At 34.6% G+C, this 13,848-nt stretch overlaps 1 protein-coding gene across 1 annotated transcript; it reads left to right on the top strand.

The window, feature by feature from the left end:
• Positions 1-470: 470 nt before the first annotated feature.
• On the top strand, positions 471-13,293 carry LOC142357788 (uncharacterized). Its single transcript, XM_075409318.1, has 3 exons — positions 471-925; positions 1,439-1,598; positions 12,153-13,293. Exons 1-3 carry the CDS (start codon positions 521-523, stop codon positions 13,241-13,243), a joined length of 1,656 nt encoding a protein of 551 aa, XP_075265433.1. The 5' UTR covers positions 471-520; the 3' UTR covers positions 13,244-13,293.
• The last annotated feature ends 555 nt before the right edge of the window (positions 13,294-13,848 follow it).

The raw sequence follows: 13,848 nt of genomic DNA, 5'->3' as shown, positions 1-13,848 counted from the left end.
ACAGTTTAAAACAATACTTGTTTAGGGATGCTTCAATGCTACAAAACCTCTTGGGGGGACTGTTCTTCTTTTTAAGTTTAATAAAACAACCAAATAAGTGGAACGATCTAGCCGGATATATTGAGTCCCTTTCTAGCTTCAGAGTGTTTTTCCACCCCAAAATAACATTCAGGACGCAAAAACAGTTTTCTTGTTCTGGAATTTTTGATAATTCGGGTCTTTCCCATTATAGCCCCCCCCCATGAAAATATAGCCCCCCCATTATGGTATAATTACCATGATTGGGGGGCTATAGGTTATCTGACCACTAAGCTGGGGGGGGGGGCTATAATGGGAAAGACTCAATAATTCTTTGATATATCAAATATTTTCTCAACGCTTTTCTTTAGTAAGGCCAAGCTAGCGCACGTGCATATGTAAGATCGAATTTTGCATATCCGATTGAATGGGCTGGTGTTTACATTTAAGGTGACCTCACAGCAGAAGTTTTGATCAGCCAGGCTTCAATCGATCAGCTAAGATGACGTCTTTTCTTTTCGAATTGACCAAATCCTTGTGCAGAATATTTTTTGTACCCGGACTGGTTTTAAGTATAATTTTATGCGTCGCCAGTTTTTACCAAACCAACTACAACAATATTCCAGAGATTACAGAAACAGTAGATAATGGTAAACTTTGGAGCTACTCTATCAGCGGCCGAAAAACCTGGGCTCCGGTTCACAAGTTTGCGTGGAAAAACGATGCACAGAATTTAACGGACGCTCTGAAAACTGCAGATATGGAAAAGCCACCGGAAAATTTTGAGGAAGTATTCCGACGTAAGCTGCCAGAGAAAGGTGTGAAGAAGGTGTTTCTGGATTGCGGGGCTAACACTGGTTCTACGTACAAAATGTTTCACGACATTTGGCCTGGTGCTGAGGAATTCCAGGAACTGCTTTCCTTTCAATTAAAACATCTTCAAAACAACATTGATCAGCGTTAACAAAAGAATTTTGGTTTTTCCATGATTACCCCCTCCCCTCCCCCCCCCAAAAAAAAAGTATATATACAAAAAGTATATATGTTTTGTATTTAAATCAGATTCATTGCACTATTTATAGTGAAATATAAGCGTTGAAGGTTTCCACGAGTTCTTAGCGGTGAAATTTTTATTTTACCGCTTAGACGGTTTAAAGATTATTTCACCGCTACCAACATCAAGAGTTGAAAGCCCCCAGCTTAACTGGTAATGGTCATAATGTAAAGCTCCTCTTGACTCATGGTATGAACCCTTAAGCGGGGGTATAAATTCGTGGCTGGGAGGGGGGGGAGGGGTGAGGGGTGTTAAAATGTAAAAAAAACGTGATTTTTTGTATCAAAATTATGTTGCTCAAATTTTAAAAAAAACGGCATTCAGAAAGCAGATCCAATTTTCGATGTGTTATCTTTTCACTCTGTGCAGATGATTTCATTCGAGATAGACAGGAAGTTGAGGCCATACCACGTGAGTTTTGTCAATCACACTTCTGTTGTTCCAATGGCTGTTTCTTCGACAAATGGAGAAATGAAAGCTTTCATGGAGGCACCTTGGACTCCTCTCAACACTAAGAGTTTCAAAGGTACGGAGGTTGAAAGAGCTAAAGTCCATCGTGAAAAATTTGGGCCGTGATAAAGATCGACCCAAAATCCATGTTCGCTAACGTTGAGGTTAAGCCTTTTCTTTCCCATTTTAGTGCTAAAAGACCCCTTTTCAACTTAGTGGTTCCTAGACCCCTTTTAGACGCCTTTTAGTGGTACCTCGACCAATCAAGGCCTTTCTATAACCCTTTTCGGTCAATCAAGTTGATTTTATAACCCTTTCGGTCAATCAAGTTGATTTTGTAACCCTTTCGGTCAATCAAGTTGATTTTATAACCCTTTCGGTCAATCAAGTTGATTTTATAACCCTTTCGGTCAATCAAGTTGATTTTGTAACCCTTTCGGTCAATCAAGTTGATTTTATAACCCTTTCGGTCAATCAAGTTGATTTTATAACCCCTTCGGTCAATCAAGTTGATTTTATAACCCTTTTCGGTCAATCAAGTTGACTTTATAACCCTTTCGGTCAATCAAGTTGATTTTATAACCCTTTCGGTCAATCAAGTTGATTTTATAACCCTTTCGGTCAATCAAGTTGATTTTATAACCCTTTCGGTCAATCAAGTTGATTTTATGACCCTTTTCGGTCAATCAAGTTGATTTTGTAACCCTATCGGTCAATCAAGTTGATTTTATAACCCTTTCGGTCAATCAAGTTGATTTTATAACCCTTTCGGTCAATCAAGTTGATTTTATAAACCTTTCGGTCAATCAAGTTGATTTTATAGCCCTTTCGGTCAATCAAGGTGATCTTATAACCCTTTCGGTCAATTAGGTTGATTTTATAACCCTTTCGGTCAATCAAGTTGATTTTATAACCCTTTCGGTCAATCAAAGTGATTTTACAAACCTTTCGGCCAATGAAGTTGATTTTATAACCCTTTCGGTCAATCAAGTTGATTTTATAACCCTTTCGGTCAATCAAGGTGATTTTGAAAACCTTTCGGTCAGTTAAGTTGATTTTATAACCCTTTCGGTCAATCAAGTTGATTTTATAACCCTTTCGGTCAATCAAAGTGATTTTACAACCCTTTCGGTCAGTGAAGTTGATTTTATAACCCTTTCGGTCAATCAAGTTGATTTTATATACGTTTCGGTCAATTAAGTTGATTTTATAACCCTTTCGGTGAATCAAGGGGATTTTGAAACCCTTTCGGTCAATCAAGTTAAGTTTTAACCCTTTCGGTCAATCAAGGTGATTTTGTAACCTTTTCGATCAATAAAGGTGATTTTATAACCTTTTTCGGTCAATCAAGGTGATTTTATAACCCTTTCGATCAATAAAGGTGATTTTATAACCCTTTCGCCAATCAAAGTGATTTTTTTACCCTTTCGGTCAATCAAGTTGATTTTATAACCCTTTCGATCAATCAAGGTGATTTTATTACCCTTTCGGTCAATCAAGTTGATTTTACAACCGTTTCGGTCAATCAAGTTGATTTTATAACCCTTTCGGTCAATCAAGTTGATTTTAGAACCCTTTCGATCAATCAAGTTGATTTTATAACCCTTTCGGTCAATCAAGGTGATTTTATAACCCTTTCAGTCAATCAAGTTGATTTTATAACCCTTTCGGTCAATATAAGTGATTTTACAACCCTTTCGGACAATGAAGTTGATTTTATAACCCTTTCGGTCAATCAAGTTGATTTTATAACCCTTTCGGTCAATCAAGGTGATTTTATAACCCTTTCGGTCAATTAAGTTGATTTTTTAACCCTTTCGGTCAATCAAGTTGATTTTATAACCCTTTCAGTCAATCAAAGTGATTTTTTAACCCTTTCGGTCAATGAAGTTGATTTTATAACCCTTTCGGTCAATCAAGTTGATTTCATAACCCTTTGGGTCAATCAAGTTATTTTTATAACCCTTTCGGTCAATCAAGTTGATTTTATAACCCTTTCGGTCAATCAAGGTGATTTTATAAACGTTTCGGTCAATTAAGTTGATTTTATAACCCTTTCGGTGAATCAAGGGGATTTCAAAAACCCTTTCGGTCAATCAAGTTAATTTTTAACCTTTTCGGTCGATCAAGGTGATTTTGTAACCCTTTCGATCAAGAAAGGTGATTTTGTAACCTTTTTCGGTCAATCAAGGTGATTTTATAACACTTTCGATCAATAAAGGTGATTTTATAACCCTTTCTTCAATCAAAGTGATGTTTCAACCCTTTTGGTCAATCAAGTTGACTTTATAACCTTTTCGGTCAATCAAATTGATCTTATAGCTCTTTCGGTCAATCAAGTTAATTTTATAACCCTTTCGGTCAATCAAGTTGATTTTATAATCCTTTCAGTCAATCGGGTTGATTTTTTAATCCATTCGATCAATCAAGGTGATTTTATTACCTTTTGCGGTCAATCAAGTTGATTTTACAACCCTTTCGGTCAATCAAGTTGATTTTATAACCCTTTCGGTCAATCAAGTTGATTTTAGAACCCTTTCGATCAATCAAGTTGGTTTTATAACCCTTTCGGTCAATCAAGGTGATTTTATAAACCTTTCAGTCAATTAAGTTGATTTTATAACCCTTTCGGTCAATCAAGGTGATTTTACAAAACTTTTGGTCAATCAAGTTAACTTTTAACCATTTCAGGTCAATCAAGGTGATTTTATAAACCTTTCGGTCAATCAAATTTGATTTTATAACCCTTTTGGTCAATCAAGTTGATTTTATAACTCTTTTGGTCAATCAAGTTGATTTTATAACCCTTTCGGTCAATCAAGGTGATTTTATAACCCTTTCAGTCAGTCAAGTTGATTTTATAACCCTTTCGATCAATCAAGTTGATTTTAGTACCCTATTGGTCAATCAAATTCATTTTACAACCCTTTCGGTCAATCAAGGTGATTTTATAACGCTTCCGGTCAACTAATTTGATTTTATAACCCTTTCGGTCAATCAAGGTGATTTTACAACCTTTTCGGTCAATCAAGTTAATTTTTAACTCTTTCGATCAATCAAGGTGATTTTATAACCCTTTCGATCAATAAAGGTGATTTTATAACCCTTTCGGTCAATCAAGGTGATTTTATAACCCTTTCGGTCAATCAATTTGATTTTATAACCCTTTCGGTCAATCAAGGTGATTTTATAACCCTCTCGGTCAATTAAGTTGATTTTAAAACCCTTTCGGTCAATCAAGGTGATTTTACAATTCTTTCGGTCAATAAAATTATTTTTAACCCTTTTGGTCAATCAACGTGATTTTATAACTCTTTTGGTCAAAAAGTGTGATTTTATAACCCTTTCGGTCAATCAAAGTGATTTTATAACCCTTTCGGTCAATCAAGGCGATTTTATAAACCTTTCAGTCAATTAAGTTGATTTTATAACCCTTTCGGTCAATCAAGGTGATTTTATAAACCTTTCAGTCAATTAAGTTGATTTTATAACCCTTTCGGTCAATCAAGGTGATTTTACAAAACTTTTCGTCAATCAAGTTAACTTTTAACCCTTTCAGGTCAATCAAGGTGATTTTATAAACCTTTCGGTCAATCAAATTTGATTTTATAACCCTTTAGGTCAATCAAGTTGATTTTATAACTCTTTTGGTCAATCAAGTTGATTTTATAACCCTTTCGGTCAATCAAGGTGATTTTATAACCCTTTCAGTCAATCAAGTTGATTTTATAACCCTTTCGATCAATCAAGTTGATTTTAGTACCCTATTGGTCAATCAAATTCATTTTACAACCCTTTCGGTCAATCAAGGTGATTTTATAACGCTTCCGGTCAACTAATTTGATTTTATAACCCTTTCGGTCAATCAAGGTGATTTTACAACCTTTTCGGTCAATCAAGTTAATTTTTAACCCTTTCGATCAATCAAGGTGATTTTATAACCCTTTCGATCAATAAAGGTGATTTTATAACCCTTTCGGTCAATCAAGGTGATTTTATAACCCTTTCGGTCAATCAATTTGATTTTATAACCCTTTCGGTCAATCAAGGTGATTTTATAACCCTCTCGGTCAATTAAGTTGATTTTAAAACCCTTTCGGTCAATCAAGGTGATTTTACAATTCTTTCGGTCAATAAAATTATTTTTCAACCCTTTTGGTCAATCAACGTGATTTTATAAATCTTTTGGTCAAAAAGTGTGATTTTATAACCCTTTCGGTCAATCAAAGTGATTTTATAACCCTTTCGGTCAATCAAGTTGATTTTATAACCCTTTCGGTCAATCAAGTTGATTTTGTAAACCTTTCGGTCAATCAAGTTGATTTTGTAACTCTTTCGGTCAATCAAGGTGATTTTATAACCCTTTCGGTCAATCAAGTTGATTTTGTAACCCTTTCGGTCAATCAAAGTGATAACCCTTTCGGTCAATCAAGGTGACTTTATAACCCTTTCAGTCAATCAAGTTGATTTTATAACCCTTTCGATCAATCAAGTTGATTTTAGTACCCTATCGGTCAATCAAATCAATTTTACAACCCTTTCGGTCAATCAAGGTGATTTTATAACGCTTCCGGTCAACTAATTTGATTTTATAACCCTTTCGGTCAATCAAGGTGATTTTACAACCTTTTCGGTCAATCAAGTTAATTTTTAACCCTTTCGATCAATCAAGGTGATTTTATAACCTTTTCGATCAATAAAGGTGTTTTTATAACCCTTTCGGTCAATCAAGGTGATTTTATAACCCTTTCGGTCAATCAAGTTGATTTTATAACCCTTTCGGTCAATCAAGTTGATTTTATAACCCTTTCGATCATTAAAGGTGATTTTATAACCCTTTCGGTCAATCAAGGTGATTTTATAACCCTTTCGGTCAATCGTTTTGATTTTATAACCCTTTCGGTCAATCAAGGTGATTTTGTAACCCTCTCGGTCAATTAAGTTGATTTTAAAACCCTTTCGGTCAATCAAGGTGATTTTAAAATTCTTTCGGTCAATAAAATTATTTTTTAAACCCTTTTGGTCAATCAACGTGATTTTATAACCCTTTTGGTCAAAAAGTGTGATTTTATAACCCTTTCGGTCAATCAAAGTGATTTTATAACCCTTTCGGTCAATCAAGTTGATTTTATAACCCTTTCGGTCAATCAAGTTGATTTTATAACCCTTTCGGTCAATCAAGTTGATTTTGTAACTCTTTCGGTCAATCAAGGTGATTTTATAACCCTTTCGGTCAATCAATTTGATTTTATAACACTTTCGGTCAATCAAGGTCATTTAATAACCCTTTTCGGTCAATCAATGTCATTTTAAAACCCTTTTCAGTCGAGTCGACTCTTTTCAATAGTTTAAACCCTCCCATACAGGGGAAATTCCGTAAAACCCATTCAGAGGAGCTGCGTAAAACCCGTAAAACCCATACAGAGGAACTTTAGATCCAAACTGCTAGTTGCAAGATCTTGCTGTCTCTGGCGCATTTTTCAAATAAGTGCGCATTTTTCCTTTTAGAATAGGTGTCATTTTTTCCCTTGAAATTGGTGTCATTTTCCCTTTGATGTCATTTTTTTCCTTTAAATCTTAATAATTGTTTTTATTAATCTCTAACGAGGTTATTTGAAGAGCCCTAGTGAATTTCCAAGTCCCTTTTAGGCTAACCCCCCCCCCCCCCATTGAAGCAGATTGTAATTGATTAGACCTCCCACTAGTCGCCGAGAACAATTCTTCCGACGTTAGTCTGTTATTTTTGCGAACGCCAAAAAGACTATCAGCTGATTTAAACATTTTGCACTTGTAACAACTTCGCTTCTTTTTATTTCCCGTGAACTTTTGAAGAAAATACATTACATTATAATAGCAGTTCACTGTAAAACTTTAGTCAATTCTTGCCTCATTTTTTGAACATATGTAGCTCATGATTGTTCTTCACTCAATATTAAAAACAAAACAATAAACGACTCAAAATAATTTTTTGATTTTTAATAGCATTGAAAAATTTCATTTCTAGAACATGAGAAAAAAATTTTCTGTTAGACAGCGTGAACGCTCGATAATATGATTGATTTGTTTATTCTAGGTCAGACCAGAGAGCTTTTGGATCTCATGTGCAATGGGAACTGTGCAGAACATAAATTGCTCTTTACAACTCTGCTGGCATAACAAAAAGATACACGACTTTCCAAATATTGAGCACAGATTTTTTAATCTTATAAAAGTTTTTTAATTCCATTTTTACCGACGTTTTGGTATACTGGTACGTCAAAAAACATTAATGTTAAAATTCAGTTGCGAGTGATCTGTAACTATTTTGTATTCCATCAATCATTAATTCGAGCTCTTTTAACAAAAATTTTGTCGAGTTAAAAATGCTTCAGCCCATAAAATTAAAATTGCCCTAACAATTGATAACCCTTCTTTGATTTAAAATAAAGCTAATTGATGTTTCTTTGAGTTTGAAGTGTTGCCGAAAAATGAACAATCGATAAAGAGAAAAATGAAAAACAAGCATTTTGGCAGGACTGTGCAATTTATAGCCGCGGATAGACAAACTGAGAGAATAAAGAAATACTAATTGGAACAAAATTTAAAGTTTTTTTGACGAAACCTAATTCAGACAAACATTTTTGTTGCAGAACGGAACCTCTAAGTTTGAAAGGTTTTTTTTTCAATTTGGTCATTACAAAAAATGAATGAGATTAAACTTAGACCAATAAGATAAGGGTAGTGCTATTGGTTTTAAAATAGAGCTCATTTCGTTCATCTACGTGCTTCTATGAGGAATCGAATAATGTCTCAAACAGATTGTTGAAAACAAAAAAAGAAAAAAATTGTCTTTAACATGAGCTGGAATTCGATGCGGATGAAGATACTTATATTTCAAATGAATGCTGTGCATCTATTTTGATCTCAGTAATTTTGTTGATTATCATATGTTTGATACAGAATAAAAATCAGAAAAAGTAAAAATTTGCAGTCGAGAAAAATTAATCAAAATTATATTCAGCTGAGCCTTTAAAAAAAACAAACCAACACATAAATTGTATGAGTACAGCAGTAGCATTCTTCAAGTAATGAGCTCAGAAACACAAACAAAATTTTCACCGAATCAGTTTAAATCTAGAACGCAGTATAAAGGAATGGTTAAACTTGTGACAAAGGGATTTCAAGCGTTTTTTTCACAAAGTTGTGTTTCTTATGTTTACTAGAACAACGAAAGTTTGAAAAAAAAGCTTTATCTTTTTTAAAACCTTTTTAAAAATTTTCAAAATATTTTGAAATTCAAGTTTTTTAGACCTCTGATTGATACAGAGTTTGCCCAAATAATACTACACCCAATGCCACAAAAACGATACGATTGCAGCTTTCAAAAGATTATTTTAGATCCATTTTGTTGTTTTTGATCATCTCATGCGTTGAAGACTTTGACATGCGACTTCGACACTCACTTTTTGCTCCATGATGACCTTTGCGCAGCCTTTCGTTCAGAATTTATGCGACTATGTCTTCGCCAGACGTTCTGCTTTAATAGCGTTATATGTCAAGGCTGGAGATCTGAGCCTTGATGTCTACCGTTCTGCTGATAGCGAGTTATGTGGAATTTTTCGATATTTTGGGCGAAAATTGACAGTTGAGGAAAAATATCAATAAATTTTTGGGTCTTTCTCTTCATAACCCTTTAGCTTAGTGGTCCTATAACGTAAACCCCTCACCCCCACACCTAGCCATTACTGTAATTATACCATAATGAGGGAGGGGGTATTTTTCTAGGGGAGAGGGGGCCATTTTTGTCAAGATGACAACAGGACAGTCTTTTTATTGGATCTGTTGCCCCCCCCCCCAGCTCCCCAGCTCAGCGGGCATATATCCTTTCTAAGTCTTACATAGTAACATGCTATTAAGACATAAGTCGTAATTGGGGGCAAAAAAACACTGTGGGACGAAACAAAAACAAGGAGGCTCGTTAATGTGCGTTTGCACATGATGTTCCGACCCGCGCTCATCTACATTTTTGACATAACTGTCTTTTGACTTACATTTTTTGACAAAGAGATAACCAAAAATAGATGTTTGAGTTTAAAAAAAGTGGTACAAAACCAAACCAATAATTTAATTAAATAATGCCATGCCTCAGTACAACGATATCTGCCATTAAAAAGACTACGAGAAAAAAAACAACAACGGAAAAAGCAAAATCACAAATTTCACGGCAAAAATTTAATATCTAAATTTAAAAGCACCTAGTAACAACGTCAAATTACAATTAGACAAAAACCTAACTACACAGCAGATTAGCTTTTTCCTTAATGAGACTACGTAACAAGTCAACAAAAAGAAGAAATTTTGAGGAAATTCAAAAATCAATCAACATTTGTTAAATCAAATAATTTCAAAAATCTATAAAATCATTAGCTTTTAACAAAATAGTTCTTGATAAATTTCTTAAAAAATCATAATGAAACCAATAGCACCTGTCTTTGGTTAGGTTAAGCCATAGGAATGGACTAAAGATGCAGACAAACTCAAAAAATTACGAACAACAAAATACAATAATTACAAAAAAAAACAAATTAGTGATTAGTGAAGCCATTAAAATCATTAGCTATTATCTGAATATTATGTATTTATTATTTCAACCTTTATTTAAAATAATTCAGCTAAAATTATACTGAATGAATAAACAAGTTCAATTGGGCCGCATTTGAAAATCATTGGGATCTGTTATTACGCGATAGTGCTAAAGGAAGAGAAAAACAAACAAAGACATCACTCACATAACTTTATGAAAACGCATATTGTCCACCAAAGAAAACATCAGTTACGTCGTATCATCAGTAAATATGTCAATTTTCAAAATAGAAGGAATTGTATAGGACTTCTCAATGATGAAAAAAATTTACAAGTTGACGAAAAGAACAACAAATACTGAAAAAAATTTAAAAATCCTGAGAATCTTAAAAAACTATAATGCCCTAGACTTTAAGACTATTCACTATTAACTGACTGTTTTGGGTAGCATCATTCATTCATTCCTCAATTCGAGGCTTATCTGAGCGGTCAGCATTTTACGGCTACTTAAAGAATAAATAAAAACAGGCAAAAACAGCAAATACAAAAAAATGAGCAAGAAAAGTGTCAAAGACATTAAAAGATGAGCTTTTCAGTCAAAACTTTTCTACCTAATTAATTAAATTTTAACAGCAATGGGATTCTTCTATTTAACAATTTGTTTCCAATAAACCAACAAACGTGAACAAATACATTAAAACGACGAAATTTCTGAGAAAACCCTTAGTATCAACTAGATTAATTTTAGTTGAAGTAGAAAAAAATGGGGTCTGGCCAAAACTGAAACTGACTTACAGTTGACGCAGATAAGTTTCAGATCGTTTGATGATAAAAGAGTTTCTCAAAAAATCTATTTTGAAATGTTAACAGCCATTAAAATCTATAGCTCTCAATGGCAGGCAATAAATACGCTCAGTTTTGAATTGATTGGAGCACAAGGATATTTGTCACGTGCAGGTAACTAATGAGACATCACAATAAGTCTTATTAATATGGAAAGATCATTAAATACAGGAAAAAAACAAAAATTCAGAAGAAAAGTGCCAGAAGAAAATGCGGCGCCATTTAAACCATAAATTTTTCTCTGAAAACTTTATACATGATCCATTGGACGTCTATCTGAAGCCAATGGGAGATCTCAATATCACGCTAACTTGATAAGATTTCAAGAGGAACCAGTAACACAAAAATATCCAAAATTTTTAAATTTTGAAATCTTGTGGCATTGAAGTCATATAACAAATAGTAAGAAGATAAAACCTTTAACCAGATTAATTTATGTAACATTGGAAAGGAGGGGGATCCTGTCATTACTGAGATTGACTTACAATTCAGGAAAATATGTTTATGATCGGTTAACGAAAAAAAAGTTCTCGAAAATTATTTTTGAAATCTTAGCCGCCATTAGCTGTCCACTCAAAGCTCTACATAGGTTCATTTAATGCTCATTACGAAAGCTATTGCATTTTTGGTCAACGATTCATCGAATGCCATAGAACTCCAAAAATTTAGTAAAACCTCAAAAAGGAAATCAAAATTTCATTTAAAATTACGAAAACTGAGAGTCAAAGCCAAAAAAGCGCAAGCGATTCCTTGAAAACGAGTTTCTTGTTGATTGGGGTTCATTAGACTGTTAATCAGGTTGACATCAACGGAAACTTGATATGAAAAGTGTCTAGTCTCTAAGTTACTCTAAAATGAGTTCGAATTTTTTATATAAAAGCTCTAAAAGCTCTAAAATGAGTTCGAATTTTTTATATAAAAAATAAAAAATGTTCGAATAAAAAAAGATCTTAACTTTAAAAATTACATTAAATTGAACAAAACCATTTCAAATATCCCGTGTTCACCCAAAACTTAAATCCTCGATAACTCCACAAAAAAACGAATTTCAAAAAAATCTTTTTAATTTCGAATTCTACGCTGGACGAGCTTTTTAATGATACCACTCACATTTCGCTACGATGAATATATCGATCGGCCAAAATTGTCTGAACAAAAAAACCCATCTGAGTATATAGTTCTTCCCCCCACAAGTGGGGTCGGAACAAAGATCCTTATTTTTTAGGTCGAAAGTGGGGAGGTGGAAACCTCTTCTCACATGATAGAAAAGTATTCCGAGAACAAGACAAGCAAACAGTTCCAACATTTGACCTCTCTGCATTCGTCACTCGCAATTTCAACGTCACCGATTACGTCATTCTCAAGTTGGACATCGAGGGAGCCGAGTATGACGTCATTGACAAAATGCTGAAAGATGGAGCCTTCCGATTGGTCGATAAATTCTACCTCGAATTCCATCCCTGGCAACCGAACGGATGGAGTAAATTCGCAATTGAAAAACTGAAGAAACGACTGAAGCAGAAAAAAATAGCCTGGGAAGATTGGGAAATGGAGTACCCGTTAATCACCAACGTTGAAAAGTTTTCCCCGGGGGTATTCGAAAATCCCCCGGAACCGAAACCCTGCTTGCCTATAACAGGGGGTTCAATTCGACTGGCAATAGCTGTAGGAATGAACGCCCAAAAAGCTTTCAGACTAGTTTCGACCATACTAGCACATAACACTACTCGTTATATCAATATAGGGTTGTTTTTATATCGAGATTTCATAACTGCATATCCTAGTTTAGTTCGACAGTGGAAAAACGAGGCTAGATTAGTAATAGGGGTCAGAGGTGATTCGCCGAAACCCCGTGACTACTTTTTAAAGTACGCTTTTGAACAGGAACATTTCATGATGTTGGTATCAACACTTCGACAACTTTTAGAAGTGACTCAAACCACAACCAAAAATTACCTTCTAGATTTTGAAGGCAATTCAATGCTCGAGAACGTATTAAAGAAAAATGGCATGATCATAAATGGACCAAATGTCTGGATACCTCCAAAAAATGTGAACAAATTGCCGCCGGATTATTTCACAAAGGAAAACATTCACAAAATACCCCGACTTCTCCAATCAACTTACGACCAAATCAAGCCTCTAGTTGATCGATGGAGAAAAAGTCCAGATCTTTCCCGGGTGCCGACAATCGTTTTCGATTCGGATTTTGACGAGACTTGGATTTCGTCTGGGTTCTTTCTCGACTACTTTACAACGGAACATTCCGCGGAGAACAATATGATATTGACAAATTTTCAGCGCTGCTATAATTAAGATTACCCATTTTAAGGGTTGGGCACTTTGAATTAAAAAATTCGTTGAAATTTTTTCAGAGACTATCTGAATATTTTATGAGAGCAAGTGAAGTTTTTTCTTTGAATTCGAACGCGGCGCCAAAAATCACAACGAAAGTCGGCAATAATTCGAGAAATTTCAGACTGATGGCAGCGACAGTCAACTGCTTATCAAAAAAAAACATTACATATTAGTTAATCCAGTATTAGCGGTTCCAGTTTCGTGTGCAGTATTGTATCTTTTACGATTGCGCCCCCCCTCCCTCCCGCCAGTACGTTATGAACCCCTCCGAGTTACAGAGCATGTAGCTACTATTTAAAAAGCATTGCGGAGTATTATGCACTACAAAAAGAGGGACGCAATCGGAAATGACCCGCATTATTATTCCAGTGGGTTGCATAGAGACTCATAGAAAAATAGCTCATGATCGATCATATCTAATAGTTTACGCATATACACATATCTTTTACCCATTGACCCCCCCCCCAACCACTCACTTAGAACTTTAAAACTGTACATTTATTCAAATCTATCGGAAAAATTTAATGATCTTATTTAAAAATATATATATTTTAAAAACATAT

Source organism: Convolutriloba macropyga, unplaced genomic scaffold, assembly GCF_964194025.1.
Source record: "Convolutriloba macropyga unplaced genomic scaffold, txConMacr16.3 SCAFFOLD_2942, whole genome shotgun sequence".
In the NCBI taxonomy this organism is placed as follows: domain Eukaryota; kingdom Metazoa; phylum Xenacoelomorpha; order Acoela; family Convolutidae; genus Convolutriloba; species Convolutriloba macropyga.
This window is presented reverse-complemented; position numbering and strand designations above follow the sequence as displayed.